Source organism: Theobroma cacao, chromosome 10 (genome assembly GCF_053813885.1).
Source record: "Theobroma cacao isolate CCN51 chromosome 10, ASM5381388v1, whole genome shotgun sequence".
NCBI classification, from domain to species: domain Eukaryota; kingdom Viridiplantae; phylum Streptophyta; class Magnoliopsida; order Malvales; family Malvaceae; genus Theobroma; species Theobroma cacao.
In genome coordinates, this window is record NC_142648.1 from 22,867,154 (window position 1) to 22,884,387 (window position 17,234).

A 17,234-nucleotide genomic window follows, 5' to 3' on the forward strand; every position below is an offset into this window, starting at 1 on the left:
AAACTAGCCATTTCTGGCCGTTATTTTGTCCTTTTATGCTTAAATTCAAATTTTTTGACAAAATGCTCTTAGTCGACTAACTATGCTTTTTAGTCGATTAAGTCATCTCTGTCTCTGAACCCAGTCTCTAGCAGTAAGCTCTTAGTTGACTAACAATGCTTTTTAGTCGATTAAGTCATCTTTGTTTCTGAACCCAGTTTCTAACAATAAGCTCTTAGTTGACTAACAATGCTTATTGGTCAACTAAGTCGCCTCTGTTTCTGAACCGGCCATCTTCATTTTGAGTTTTAGTTGACTATCTCCCTTGGTTATTCGATTAAGAGGCTTCTATCTGTATTCAGCACCCGCTTAATTGATTAAATCTTATGTTAACCAGTTAATACTAATCTGTCTTCAGTAAAGCTCTTTCTTCTTTGCTTATTTAACCAATTAACCCATCTTGCAACTGAACAAGCATCTTTACTTGCTTTCACATACCAAATATATTAATGAATTTAAGCTTTCTCATGCACACTCAAACAATATAATTAGACATCAATAAATGGGAATATTTTGCTATCATAAAAAACATATAGAGTCAACATTATCTATCTCTTTATTTTTGATGATCACAAAACACTCTTAGATTAAGAGTGCAATGTCTATATTCAATATGAATGCTTCAAATCTTTATGCGTAATGAGTTGCTCCGCCTTAGTCAATGCGTCTAGTTTTCTTTACAAAATATTCAACAAAACCAAAACTAAGCATTACACACATAAATTAAACATGAAGTCTATCAAACTCTATATAACTTAGTATTCTTTCTCTCCTTTTTCTTTTTCATCATTAAGCAAGATATTCAAAACTCCCCCTTAATAAGTGCATCTAGATTTTCCTTTGATCTTTAAATCAGACTTTAATGAATGAGAATCATAAGCACTCATACACCTAAGTCATAGAAGCTTATAGATATAGTTCAACAACTTCAAGAGTCAAGCTTGTGTCTATGCAGGAACAAATGTATGGGATTTAAATTATTTCAAGAAATTGTCAAGGATTACTCAAATAATCTTCAAGCAAATTTGATCATTTTGTCATAATCAAAACTATAATAATTTTAAAGCTAACATTTTTCGCTCCTCAGGGTGATTACCATAACTTGTTCCTTACTTTCTTTCCTAAGATTCACCTCTGTATCACTAAGTAAGGTCCCTTAAGCTCTATTGTTTAAAAAGTTGGCAAGTTGACCAACTTGGCTTTCTAGGTTTCGAATTGATTTCATTTGACTTTGAATGAGAGCTGCTTAAGTTTGAATGATGTTATCATTTGTGTCATGTACTACTTCAGCAAATCCTTTAAAGTTGACATCTTATTCGGGATATGCATTCTTGCTTGCCATTAGAATCTCGGAGGTGTATTCAACCTTGAAGATGAGGATGATCCTTGATTATTGGCCCAAAAGAAGTATGGTTGATTCCTCTATCCTAGGTTGTAAGGGTTGGAGTAAGGGATATTTTGCTGTTTGTTCCCCATAAATTTCACTATTTTTGTCATACTTAGACACTAATGGCTTGCATAATCATCTCCACAATACTCACAAGCTATAAAAGGACTTTAAATTGTGTTAATACCAAAAGATTCAAGTGTCTTAGTTAGAACTGCTACTTGTGCAGATAGTGTCGAAATTGCACCTACATCATGAACTCTAGCTACTCTCTTATGCATTGATCTCCTTGTTGGCCATTGGTAGTTTTTTGTAGCCCATTCCTTTAACAAATAGCATGCCTCATCAATTGATTTAGCCATTAAATTCCCTCTTGCAGCGGCATCAATGGTGTTTCTAACATGACCGCTTAAGCCATTGTAGAATGTTCGCACCTAAAGCCACTTTGGGAGACTATGATGAGAACCATGCTGAAGTAAACTTTGGTATCTTTCCCAAGCCTCGCACAACAATTTAAAATCTAGCTCCATGAATGATGTGATATTATTCCTCATTTTTGTTGTCTTGGTTGGAGGAAAGAACTTATCAAGGAACTTTTGAGCAAGGTCATCCCATGTTGTTATGGATCTAGTGGGAAGTGCATTCAACCACGCTTTAGCTTTATCCCTTAATGTAAAAAGGAAAAACCTCAAATGAATTACATCATCTGTTACACCATTGTGTTTGAAGATATCACATATCTCTAAAAAGTTTGAAATATAGGTGTGTGGATCATCATTTAGAAGGCCTCAAAACTGGACTGAAGTTTGAATCATGGTGAGGATAGCTGACTTGATTTCAAAATTGTTGGCTTCATAGTTGGCCTTCAAATGCTCGATGGAATTCATTGTACAAATGGAACAGCATAATCCCTTAAGCAACGATTTTTAACTACTACACACTCTTGGATTTGCTGCTCACCCTATCGATTAGCCATTGTATTTGTTCGAGTGAAATCTTGTTGATTTTCTCGTCCAAGTCTTCGAAATGTTACCTCAATCTCTAGATTACACGGTATAATCTCCAAGCTTTTTGCTCTTCTCAAACAAGGACAAAACGAACTTGTAAAATAAAAAAGAAAAGCTTAAATTAAGACTAAGGGTCCATTTAATAACAGGAAAATGACTTGCTGAAGGTAAATTTTTTCTATGTAAAATATTTTACAAAAAAATTTAATGTTTTCTGTTGTTTGGATAAATTGTCAAAAACATTTTCTATTGTTTGGATCATTTTATAACAAATATTTTCCAACATGGTGAAGTTATTTAGGTGTTAAAATAATAAGGAGTTGATTACAAACCAATATTGATATTTGATTTTCACTAATTCGGGATCAAAATTAAGAATGGAAATGAAAATAGACAAAATCAATAATGATATTTCCCAAAGCATTTAACCACATATTTGTAATGACAATAAACTCTAATTTTCAAAAAAAAATTTATCTTATCACTTTTTTATCATAACTATAAAAATATAAATATTCATCAATTGTGTAGGATATTCAAAATCTATACTTATAAATATGTATTCTTTAAATGATGATCATCGAAATATTTTTTATTATAATTATTAGTAAGATTCAAACTTATTATAAATGTGTATTCATCAAATGATCATCATTGAAATATTTTTTATTATAATTATTAGTAAGATTTATTCCATTTATAAATAAAAAATTTATTTGTATTGAATGGTTTCATTAAAAAGATATTTTTTTTAATTTTAATTGTGTTGTATAATTTAAATATTAATATTTTAAATTAATTCTTTTAAAGTTAAATATTGATGTTTTTAATTTTTTAATATTTTAAGTTAAATATTAATATTTATCAAATTTATACTCATAAGCTTAGTATAAAAGTGTTTTTGTTGTTCTCTAAAAAATATCATATGCCCTTCCAAGGTGTAAGACATTTTCCGTGGTTAACCCTATTGACTCGTAAAATGTTTTCTATCTAGAATTAAGTTTTCATCTTCCAAATAAGCATAAGTCCTAAAAATGTTTTTTGAAAAATGTTTTACTGTAAAACAAACGAGCCTTAATTTGTGGAATTTTAATATTAGCAAATAAAAAGGAAAACAAATCCCCAACAATGGCTTCAAAAACTTATTGTCGATTTTACAGTCGTAAGTATACATATCGAATAAGTAATACAGACAGTAAGTTCAAAATTGTATCCCACAAAGATTTGTTCTTACTTTTTCACTAAGTACTAAAATTATGACAAATTAATCTTGTTCCAGTAACCCAAATTTGTAGAAAAGTAATTGCAACTAAATTTAATTAAACACTAAACTACTTAATAAAAACTAAAAATTCACTAGAGAAAGGCAACAAATTAAAAACTAGGATTATGGATTTATTCAACACTTTATTCGATTCCAACTTCTCTTATTATTTATATGCATGGGTGGTTTCATTAACCTATAATCCAAGGCTATGTACAAGTCTCCTTCGCGATACTTTCACAAATACCTAACTTAATTGGGTCATTATATGCCTATAGTAATCAATTAAATAGTGTTCTAATTTGGCTATGTATAGTAATTGGTGTATGTCTACCCGAATCGTGAATCAAATCAGCTAAGTGACTTGAACATACACTATTTAAATCTTAGTCGAATATAAAATCTCTTTATTGAGTCTTAATTACATTCACAAATCAATTAATCATTGACTAGACAATCAAAAGCATTAAGAACAAGTTTGAATAAGCAAAACTATACCCATTCATAGTAAATAAAAGAGAAATAAATATTCAAACCACATGTTGAAATCCACCACAATCCTAAAAAAATAGTTTAGCTCAAAATATTTAATTTGTCAAGTCTCAATTAGATTCACAAATCAGTTAATTGTTGGCCAGACAATCATAAGTATTAAAAACATATTTGAATAAGTAAAACTATACCCATTCATAGTAAATAAAAAAGAAACCAATATTCAAACTACATGTTGAAATCCATCATAATCTTAGAAAAATAGTTTAGCTCATAATATCTAATAAAAACTTCATCCAAAAAAAATTAACCATTAATCCAAATTAAAGAAAATAAGAAAAAAATAAAAGTCGAGAGAGAAAACTAATGATTAAAGCTTTTTGATCTTGATTCTTCCTCAAATTCTCTTGCTTTCTTGGTTTGTTTTTGGCTTTTTTTCTCTAGAGAAATTGATTGCTACCTTTCTTAGAAACCTCTGAAAGTCCTAACTACCAAAATCCTATAAGATGCTTATTTTTGGAAAATTTCACAAGTGTCGCGGCTCTCAAAATTTTTAAGAGCCGCAACCCTCAAAAGGTCTGTGTTGAAATTTGGCCTAAAAGTCTTTTTAATGCCACAACACTGGCTTCTTGACGATTTTTCTCTATGATCCCATTCTAATTGGGAAAAGTATTAAACATAAAAGTTTTAGCCTTATCTCTTAGGTTTCCAATGGCTCAAGAAGCATGCCAATTGGACCTCTGGAGTGAACAGTATGCTCCAAGTACAGCATCATGTTCAGTGTAGACTACTATAGTGCTTTGACTTCGACAAGGATTTTGACCATGATCTGATCAGAAATGGGCAAAGGGATTAACATCAAAGTTTTAACCTTTCTCTTAGCTTTCTATTGGTCTAAGAATTACGTTATTTGGACTTATGTAGTGAGAGTTATGTCTAAAAAATCGAAACATGTGCAGATAGAGCACCAGTCCATTATGTACTTTTCTCCATCAATTGAAGTTATTTTCAATCCTACTCCTACAAAAATATAAAAATAAACATAAGTAACATAAAACTAACATTATTAACTTAAAATAAACATTTAAATATAAATTAAACTAAACTAATAAAATAACTAAAAACACCTACATCTGATCCTAGATTTAGTTTAACTTAGCCTAATTAGGTATTTAATCTCTCATTAAATATATGTATTCGATGCACACATCAAATACCCCCAAACTTGAATCTTTGCTTGTCCCCAAGCAAAAGGAAGAACTAAAAACAAAACAATTAGCTAGAGATGCAATTCACCAAAGCATGAATTCCCTATTTTTCCTTCAAAAATTATCCCACAATTTTAACTCAAGGTGAAACATGGATAATCATTAAATTCATGCTTAATTCAATTTATGTGTGTGTGAATGATCTTTTTACAAAGAATATCATACAATTCAGATGAGATTATGCCAATGCAAAATTTAGCTAAGTGCTAGAATTCCATAGGTTTGCTTTTTATCTTTCTCCACTAATGTAGACTAACACTTATTCAAAGATCAATAGGTCTTTATTAAGCTTGTAATGTAAAGCTAGGATCTAGGTATGATAAGGATATAATGCAACTCAATATCACCCTAAGCACATAATTATTCTATAACCTATAGAGCTTTATTTCCTTCACCAAGTACACCATTTTCATCAATTTTTTTTCTTTTTGTTCAACACTTCTTCTTTTTCTTTTCTTTATTTTATCACAATTTCACACCTCCAAACTTATTTATTTTTGTTATAGGTAGTGGGGTAAATTGTAATAATTTTTGAATTTTTTTTCATCAGCTCCACTTTTCTTCCTTTTTCAACATTTAGCTTAATCTATATTTCGTAAAACACTATATATGTTTATGAGTAAGGGTTGTAAAATTAGAATTTTATTTTAAGACTAGGCTTATTATTATGTGGTTAAACAATGAAAAGGGAAATTAGGCTCAAAGCGGTATATTAGGGTAAAAGTTTAACAAGGTTAGCTTGAAAGGCTTAAACGGTCCAAAGATGGCCTAAATCATGTCACATCCTAAGTGTCATTTAGAATTTCACCTTGAGAGAAAATTAAATAAATTTTAGAATTCTTGACTTTATCAAATATTAACACTAACATAATCTTTCTCTAAATCAAATAGCAATTCTAAGCAAAAAGATGCTTAATGCATAATTTATGGAAATTGCATTCTACAATTAAACTAACAAAAGAATATCATAATCACTCAATTCATGCCCATATCAAACCAAGAATCAAAATAACAAGATAATCAAAATATTATCCTAGGATTGGTAATATCATGGCATAGGCAATTATTATCTCAAGCATTTCTAAAATAAATCTTAAAAACAAAATTTAACGAAAATAAAATAACTTAAAACCCTCCTCTAAACTTAAATTGCACATTATCCTCAATGGGAAAAGCTAAAAGAATAAGGAAAATAAACTCCTTTATCAATGGTGACAGTGCATTGAAAGCTCTTATTTTCTTTCTCTTCATCTTTATGCTTTCCAAACTTACATACTCAACAAAATAAGTTAGGGAGAAATGATACCTACTTATTTAAATAGAAAAATAAAAACTAACTAAAATAACAACTAAATCTAAAAGGACATAGCTTGGGTTGCTTCCTAAGAAGCGCTTATTTATAGTCAATAGTTTAACTTTGGTTAAGGCCTTCATGCACCCTTTAAAGAGGTTTGAGTTTACATGGAAAAAGCTTGAGGTGTGAAAGTAGCCTCTTCTTAAGATGAAATTGCTGTGGCTTTAACTTAAGATTTGGTGCTTGCTTAACTTAAGGTGGTGGAATTGGTTGACTTTTATCCAACTTCTCAAATTGAGTTCTTCTTGAATAATGCCTTTTTGGTCTAGCCTTCAAAACATGTGTAACATTTGTGAGTTCTTTATTCTTATTCTTTGTTGTTGCATCTTGAACCAAACAAGCTTCAAGAAGTTTCTTTGGATTTTCTATTAAAACAGCCTCCTTAGGTAACTTATCAACTCTATCTAAAAAAAGGAATGAGAGCAACATATGGCTTGACTTGTGGTGGTGTAAATACTTCCCCTTCTTGCTTAACTTCTTCATCTTGAACTTAATTGTTGGAAGTATTCTCTTGATCTACTTTATCTCCATCATCTACTACATTCTTGCCATTTACCTCATCAAGATGCTGACCATATTCTTTTTTTTTCTAGGATTAGGCTCAGTGTCATTTACTAAAGTTTCCTTAAGCTTATTGTTGATGTCATTAATAAGTTGACTCACTTAAGGCTCTTTCTCAATGAAGTGTCTTGTCTCTAAATGATGGCATCATTCTTTGCCATGTATTGCATAATCATTTCTTCCAAAGTTGACTTCTTCTCAGGTGTAGGGGCTCTAACATGTGACTGAAAACTATTATGGAAAATAAACTGTGATGAATATGTAAGACCCTGATCATTACTCCATGAAAAATTTGTGTAATTCCACCTTGAGTTGTAACTATTGGAGAATGAATTGTTTTACTACCCATTGAAGTTTCCATCAAATTGCATTGATTCATAATAGCTTGGACAACAATCACTTGAATGCCCATATCCACAAAGCTTGCATGTCACAAAATGACTCTGAAAAACATTAACACCCCAAATGTCAATTATTTTTGGAGACAAAGCATCTACTTGGGCAGTTAAAGCATTGGTAGCCAATTCATACTCACTAGCAACCTTCCTAGGTACAAAGTTTTCAAATGACCATTGATAGTTATAATAATTAATCACCTCAACCAGAAGTACCTAAAACATAAAGAAGGAAAAAATCAAACTAAGATTAATCCATGAATGTTAATATAAGCCAAATAAATAGGGAACACAAATCCCCAACAACGGAGCCAAAACTTTTTGTGGATTTTGCACACGCAAGTATACATATTGAACAAGTAATATAGACAGTAAGCCCAGAATTGTATCTTATAGAGATTTGTTCCTACTTTTTCACTACATACTAAAATTATGACAAATTAATCTTATTCAAGTAACTCAATTTTTATAGAAAAGTAATTGCAACTAAATTAAATTAAACACTAAACTAATTAATAAAAACGAAAAATTCACTAAAGAAAGGCAATAAATTAAAATCCAGGATTATGGGTTCTTTCAACACTTTATCAGATACCAGCTTCTTTATTATTTACATTCATGAGTGGTTTTGCTAATCTAGAATCCAAAGCTATGTATAAGTATTTGTTAAGATGCTTGCACAAATACCTAACTTAATTGAGTCACTATATGTCTATAATAATCAATTAAATAAGGTTCATTAAGCTAGTGTTCTTATTTGGCTATGTATGGCAATTGGTGTATGTCTACCAAAATCGTGAATCAAATCCCCTAACTGACTGAACATACACTATTCAAACCTTAGTCCAATCTAAAATCTCTCTGTCTAGTCTCAATTCGATTAACAAATCAGTTAATTATTGGCCAGACAATCAAAAGCATTAAGAACATATTTGAATAAGCAAAACTATATCTATTCATAGTAAATAAAAGAGAAATTAATATTCAAACTATATATTGAAATCCTTCATAATCCTAGAAAAATAGTTTAGCTCATAATATCTAATGAAAACTTCATCTAAAGAAAATTAGCCATTAATCCAAGTCAAAGAAAATAAGAAAAATACAAAAGTAGAGAGAGAAAACTAATAATTGAAGCTTTGTGATTTCGATTCTATCTCAAATTCTCTTGTTTTTTACTTTGTTTTTAGCTCTTTCTTCAAAGAAATTGCTTACTGCCTCTTCTTAAAAACCTCTGAAAAAGGCCACTTAAATAGCCTCAAAAATCCCTAACTTCCAAAATATTGTAAAATGCTTAATTTTGGAACATTTCACTAGAGCTGCGACTCTAAAAATTTTTTAGAACTTCAACTCTCAAAGATTCTATGTTGAAATCTGACCTAAAAGTCTTTTCAACACCACAGTGCTGGATTCTTGACAATTTTTCTCTATGATCTCGTTCGAACATGGAAAAGTGGTGAACATAAAAGTTGCAGACTTGTCTCTTGGATTTCCAATGGCTCAAGAATCACATGAATTGGACTTTTGGAGTGAAAAATATGCTCCAAATACCGCATCATCTTCAGTGTAAACTATTGCAGTGCCTCGACTTGGACAAGAATTTTGACCATGATCCAATTAGAACTAGGCAAAGTGATAAACATTAAAGTTGTAGCCATTCTCTTAGCTTTCTATTGGTCTAAGAATCACGTTATTTGGACTTATTTAGAGAGAGTATGCCTGAAAACCGAAACATGTGCAAATAAAGCACCAGTCTGTTATGCACCTTTCTTTACCAATGAAAGTTATTTTCAATCCTACTCCTACCAAAACATAAAAATAAACATAAATAACATACAACTAACATTATTAACTTAAAATAAACATCTAAATATAAATTAAATTAAACTAAACTAATAAAATAACTAAAAACACCAAAATCTGATCTTGAATCTAGTCTAACTTAACCTAATTAGGTATTTAATCTCTCATTAAATATATCTATTTGATGCACACATCATTTACCCAAATGCCGCATGAGCTATTGCATACTTGAGCCAAAGGGTGTAGTCCGTGATACTTAGTTAGGCAGAGGGTTAAGTATTTGTGAAGGGCTTCATTTATTCTGCTTTTGCTCAAATACTCCCTAGCTTGATTATTTTTATTTAATTCTTTTCTTGACTTTGTGCTTGACTAATTTTTGTGTATCCAAGCCGTGCTTCATGGGGAGAAAAGTTGCCATCAGGTTCAAAGGCTCTTTGGCTGGAGGTATGAAGTATGAAGACCAAAGTTGTCTTTCTCATTGCATAGATGTGTTTTGGTATTAATCTGGTATTTTCTTCACATTATAAAAAGCAGATAAGTCTCTTTCATTGCATCCGTTTGAAAAATCTAAAGTGCCCTTAAAAGAAACTTTGTGCTGAAATTTGGAACATTGAAAATTCAAAAGTTGACCTTCACTTTGATGTACACTATGGATTATGCGAATCCAGTTTCAAGATTAACCATTAAACAAGTGATAAACGAGTTAGCAGGACCAAGAGAAAACAAAGAAAGAAAGAATGTGACTGATATTAAATTTATTTTTTTAAAAGAAAAATGATGGGTTGTTTCTATGGATTTCTTCTCTCGAACAGTGCTGAAATCAAGTATTGTTACTATTATCAAAGAAGTGCTTGCCATATCTCTAGCCAGGGGCGAAGACTCCATAATTGATGCCCCCGAAATTGTTAAAAAAATTTTCTTAACATAAAAAATTTTTAAAATTTTTTATATACTCTCTTCATGGTCCCTTCAAAATAATTTTTTATTTAATGATTAATACAAATAAAAATAATAAAATGATTTCACATATCTCACTCAATTTGAAAGTTTTTTTTATTTTTTTCTTTCAATTTATATAATTATTTTTATTTTTATTTATTTAATTTTTTTTCACTTCGAATTCTGTTTGTTCATATGTTCTAAGTTTCTATAAATTTTCTTTCTCAAATTTCTACAAACCATCAATCATATTCTTTTTCTTTCCTTTTTGTTATGTTTTATGTAGTATCTATCTTCGACTTGTTATGTTTTTTTTTTTTTTTTCTGTTATGTAAATTTTATTTTTTATGATTTTAATATGTAAAAATTAATAAATTATTATATAGTTCTCAACTATAAGTTGTAGTGTTACATTATTATTTAAAATTTTATCAATGAATTATTTTTTATTAATCCTGATTATGTAAGAGAAAATTAACTCGAGTATATTTTTTTATGTGCTTTACGTTTTATATTTAGTTAAAATAAAATTTCTTAAATATATTGTTTTTTAACAATCTTGACTATATAATTAGAAGAAATTATCAATCTTATATATAGAATTTTACAATTTATATTTTACACATTATAGTTTTTTATTTAATTTTATATGTCTATTATCGATCTTTTGATTGTTGATTGAATTTAACATATTAGTTTTTTAAAATTTTAAACTCTTATTCTTCTGTGTTTGGCTCCCCCAACATATATTGGCTAGCTCCGCCCCTAGCTCCATTTGTTAATATTTGCTATGTCTTACGATTTTATTATTATTTTTTTAGGCTAATTCATGAGTATAATATGTGTTTACTCGTATATAATCGAGTTTTTGATTGATTTGCGTGAAAGTATCCACCCAATGCCACATTGATTATCTCGTGCTTAAGCTAAGGGATGTAGTCTATGACACTTAATCAAGCAGATGGTTAGGTGTCTTCGAAGGGCTTAATTTGTTCTACTTTTGCTTAAATACTCCCTACCTTAATTCTTTTCTTGACTTTGTGCATGACTGATTTTTGTGTATCCAAGCCGTGCTTCATGAGGAGAAAAGTTGCAGATGAAAATTAATTTTTATCATTAAAAGTATGAAGACCAAATTTGTCTTTCTCATTGACTATCTGTGTTTTGGCATTGGTCTGGTCTTTTCTTCACATTATAAAAGGCAGATAAGTCTCTTTCATTTCATCTGTTTGAAAAATCTAATGTGCCCTTAAAAGAAAATTTGTGCAGAAATTTGAAACTTTGAAAATTCAAAAGTTGAGCTTCACTTTGATGTATCCTCTATGGACTATGTGAATCCAGTTTCCAGATTAACCGTCAGACAAGTGAGGAAAGGCTGAGAAAACGAGTCAGCAAAACCAATAGAAAACAAAAGAAAGAAAGAATGTGACTGATATTAAATTTATTTTTTTTTAAAGAAAAATGATGAGTTGTTTTTCTGGATTTCCTTCTCTCAAACAGTGCTGAAATCAGGTATTGTTACTAATATTAAGGAAGTGCTTGTCATATCTCTGGCTTTCCATTTATTATCAATGCTAGTACTTTTCATTGGTAGCTGCATCTGCCTCAACTCTGAGTTTTAATTGTACCATGTAAAATGGCTCTTGTGATAAGGAGAGAGGAACCCTATCACTATTTTAAGTTACTTTTGATGTTATTTACTACGTGAATTAGTTGTTTTACTTATTCTAATTATTTTTATTTTTTTGTATAACATTGCATCTGTAAAATAATTTTTACAAAAAAAAGTTAATAACTACAGTTAAATATCTACATAAAAAAATTTAATAATCAAAGTCAAATATCTTCTGGCTATGAAGATTGTTGTCTTAAAAGGCTACAAAATGTGGACGTAGAAAATAAAGAAAAGGACATGCTAATCCATGTTCAAAATCAGAACTTGAAACTCAATGGGTCCAATCTTATATTTACATTTTAAGTGCTGTGGCCTACACGATTATGTTTGGTGGCAAATGGCAACTTCGAATCACCTTCCCAAGTCAAATGTATGGCTGTTTCTATATTCTTTAGTATTAGTTGGAGTGCTGGGTTGGTTCCACTATTCCATGTTCAGATAATAAGTACTGAGCCAGAACAAGACTTGGAAACTGAATGTTTACGGTATGGATATATTTGCCTTTCTCCCAGCTACAAGAGCGTTCATCTAAACTTCTAAACCAAGCCCAACTTACATTACTAGAAATTCGCAGCAGCTAGAAGCATGTCAAGTCACCGTAATCCCTGTCTTGTTCTCTTCCATGTTGTTTTGCTTTCTCTACTTCCATTGAAGATCACGTGTTCAGCAAGAACGCAAGCAGAAGCACTCGTCCAATGGAAGAACAGCTTGTCTTTTTCGCCACCTTCTCTCAACTCTTGGTCCTTGTCCAATCTCAACAACCTCTGCAACTGGACTTCCATTACCTGCGATGGCACTGGAACAGTCTGCGAAATCAACCTCTCCAATGCAAACATGTCTGGTTCCATCGCCCAATTCAACTTCACTCCATTTGCCAATCTCACGCGCCTTGACCTCATCAATAGCGGTATGGAAGGGCCAATACCGTCCGCAATTGGTACTCTGTCCAAACTCCTCGTCTTGGACTTGAGCAACAATTCTTTTGAAGGAAACATACCATCGGAGATAGGTCGTCTAGCGGAGCTTCAATATCTGAGTCTATTCAACAACAATCTCAATGGTACCATCCCTTCTCAAGTTAGCAATCTCCAAAAAGTAAGGTACCTCGACCTTGGATTCAACTATTTTGTTTCTATTGACTGGTCGGATTTCTTGGTCATGCCTTTGTTGACACATCTAAGCTTAGCTTACAATGAATTTGATCAATTGGAATTCTCTCAATTTATACTCAACTACCGTAATCTTACATCCCTAGACTTGTCACTGAATAAGTTGACTGGTCCAATACCGGAATCATTGTACACCAATCTGAGCAAGCTTGAGTATCTTAATCTCACCAGCAATGCCTTTGAAGGACCATTGTCATCGAACATTTCCAAGCTTTCCCAACTCATAGATCTCCGACTAGGAACCAATCAGTTAAACGGTTCAATTCCTGAGAGTATAGGAACCATGTCTAATCTTGAAACTGTTGAGTTGTTTGAAAATCCGTTTGAAGGGAAAATTCCATCTTCTTTTAGCCAACTAAGAAAGCTCAAGAAACTTGATCTCCACTCGGGTGGCTTAAATTCTGCAATCCCATCCGAGCTTGGTTCCTGTACTAATCTGACCTCTTTGGTTTTAGCTGGGAATCAAATGAGTGGGAAGTTGCCTATGTCCTTGTCACAACTCACAAAAATAATTGAGTTGGGTTTATCTGATAATTCTTTTGATGGTGAGATCCCGCCAGCTCTCATTTCTAATTGGACCAACTTGATTAGTTTGGAACTTCAAAACAATTTATTCACGGGAAGGATTCCACCAGAAATAGGCCTATTGACAAAGCTCCACTTGCTCTTTCTCTATGGTAATAAACTCTCTGGCTCAATTCCTTCAGAGATTGGAAACTTGAAGTCCATGATTACTCTCGACCTTTCAGGAAATCAACTTTTGGGTCCAATTCCTCGTACTATATGGAGTCTTTCAAACCTTACAGTTTTACAACTTTTCTATAATGAGCTTAGTGGCACAATTCCACCAGAGGTTGGAAACATGACCTCTTTGGAGTCTCTTGATCTCAACACAAATCTCTTGCATGGGGAATTACCAGACTCAATTTCTAACCTCACTAACCTGAAATCTATCTCCCTGTTCACCAATAGCTTCTCAGGTAGCATTCCTCGGGATTTTGGGAAATATAGCCCTAATTTGATTTATGTTAGCTTTTCAAGCAATAGCTTCTCTGGAGAATTGCCCCCTGAATTATGCAGTGGCTTTGCTCTTCAAAATCTCACGGTAAATGGGAACAACTTCACAGGGTCATTGCCAGCTTGCTTGAGGAACTGTACAAGGCTACGAAGAGTTCGGTTTGATGGGAATCAATTTACGGGTGACATCACCAATGCATTTGGGGTTTATCCTGATCTTGACTTTATTACTCTTAGTGACAATCAATTTACAGGAGAAATCTCGCCAGAGTGGGGAGATTGCCAAAGTCTCACCCATCTAGCAATGGACAACAACAAAATTTTTGGTGAAATCCCCGCTGAGCTTGGGAAGTTGAGTCAGTTGCGTTTCCTAAACTTGAGGGCCAATAAGTTGACAGGAGTGTTAGTGTAAGCCCTGCAAGCAAATCGATTTTGTGCTTGTAAAATACTATATTAATTAGTCATATTTCATGTTAAATACATTATGAATATTTTTATATAATGTATGAGGTATTTCTTTATCCATGAGTTTATTTATAAAGAGTTATGAGAGACCTATGTAGATAAAATCTTTGGAACATAATGGCCTTGCAAAGAAATTATAAAAATTATAATTATGAGATTCTTATGCATCAAAGCCTTGTTTCTAAATATGTTCCTAGTCATTGTATTGTCAATAATAAGGACATTGACAATACTCAAAGGCTGGTACATGCTAAGCCTCCTTACTTTCGATGTAAGCAATTGATCTCATAAGTTGAAGTATGTGAGATACTTGGAGATAGTATGTGGGAGTTTGTTAAGGAACAAGTTCATTGAACATGACCCGCTATAAGAGTTCTATTTGGTATTTCACTTAAGTGTCTATGAAAATACTCTCATGTGTCAGTAGTGTAAGTAATCTTTAGATTTGTGATACCAGGTCATCTTGTATGTGAATTGTCATACTTTGATTTCACCTGTACGAGTCTAGAGATGACCAGATGCTTAAACAGTGTGCTTTTGGATTTGGCATGAAGCATGCGAAGATGAATGAGTAGTCTAGAGAGGATTCATCATCTCAAGTGATTTGAAGGGGACACATCTCATTTGCTCTTGGCTTATATTGATTAAAAGTCTTTGGCCAAGGCAATCTTGATAGGTCAATATAGAAGTTGCAAGACTAACATGGATAAGTTAGAAAGTAGACACAGAGCCAAGCTTTCTATCTATCTGGGATATATAATGAAGGGATCGAATTACGATGAGATATTGTACACTGAAAGGTTATTCAAATCATATTGACTCTCTTGACATTTGGATAATCGTAATGTATTGCTAGATGTCGCTCATGATCTATAAATATAAATATAAATTCTTAATTGAAATTAATATATATTTATTGCCAATATGTTGAGAACCTAATGGGTCACACACATAAGGTGAATTGTCGAAATTAATTGAGTTCAATTGGATATGATCTAATTGATTTTATAGAGGCTTGATCCAATTAAGTATTGGGCTAAATCAAATATGATTTGATGGAGTATTAAATAAAAACCCAATGAGCCTAAGACATTTTATAATCCTTATTGGTTATAAAGTAGATCAATTAACTATATAAAAGAATCTCTTAGCCGCCTCTTGTAGATAGAAGAGTTCTATTTTATTTTCTCATGTGTTGAGATAAGATCACAACCAAAAAGAGAGAAACACAAAGGGAGCTCAAAGTTGAGAGTTTGCTAGCACAAACTTTGGCTTGGGGATTCACACACTCTTAGTGAAGAGATTTTGGTAAATCAATATGTGGCTCACCATTAGAGGTAAGACAACTGTGCTGCTATGATTTGATAAGTCCTAATTGGTGTACAAAAGTTAAAACAAAAAGCCAAGGAGGATTCCACCAAAAAAAGTAGACTTTCAGGTATGTCAAAATTTCTCTCGTAGTTTTTCTAGATTAGTTTCAATTAAAGTAATCTATGGCTTAAAGGATTAAAATTTTAATAATATTCCACTACGTATGAGTCATCTTAGCATGATTTAAATCCCCAACAATGGTATTAGAACCTCCTTTAATTGATTTAATCTAGTTTTATGTTTAGTTGTTGAAGATTACTAAAATTGTTTTGTTTATATGCCAATTTGATGCAAAGTTTGAAAAATTATTTAGAATAATTCTGAATGCATTTTTTCAAAACTAATTAATGTTTCAAAAGGCCTTTAAATTCTTGATTTTTGGATTTAAAATCTAGATTTAATAAGTCCATAAAGATTTTATAGATTTGTTTTAAGAGAATCTAAATCTGAAAAATCTGGCAGCATAACGTGATCTGCTTTGGAAATTGTTTTAAGGGACTTAGAGAAGGAGTTTGTTCCTGATTTTTTGCAGGTAGAAGGTCAAGAGGATGATGTCAACCTCTGAAAATTTACAGCATTTAATTACCTCGTTTGGTTGGTGATCTAATGATGTTTCTACACAAATAGTTTGCTAGATTTATATTCTTGTATGACAAGGACTTTCAACCTCATGGCTATTTGTGGTCTGAATTTGCTCAATGTAGACACCTAAAAAAATAAATAATTAATTAAAATATAATAAAATAAAATATAAAATAAAATAATTAAAAAAAAGAATAACCAAAAAAAAAAAGAGGGAATGGCTGAGCGTACGCCCAACCATCCCTTCCCCAGCCACCACGCATGATGGGGTTCTGGCCACCAACTCCTTGATGCCAGAACCCCATTGTCGGGTTGTCCAAATTTTTGGACAACCCAGCTGTTAAAAAGAAACCTGCAAAACCAATTCGAAAGGGGGGGGAACAAAAAAAAAACCACATATCAAAAATCCTAAATCTAACAGAAGCTACCTAGCCACAAGCAAAAAG

General features: G+C 31.8%; 1 protein-coding gene across 1 annotated transcript; it reads left to right on the forward strand.

Moving 5' to 3' along the window:
* The first annotated feature begins 12,583 nt into the window (after positions 1-12,583).
* LOC18586956 (uncharacterized) lies at positions 12,584-14,953 on the forward strand. Its single transcript, XM_018128694.2, has one exon. The coding sequence runs from the start codon at positions 12,770-12,772 to the stop codon at positions 14,780-14,782; it is 2,013 nt and encodes a 670-aa protein (XP_017984183.2). The 5' UTR covers positions 12,584-12,769; the 3' UTR covers positions 14,783-14,953.
* Positions 14,954-17,234: the final 2,281 nt, after the last annotated feature.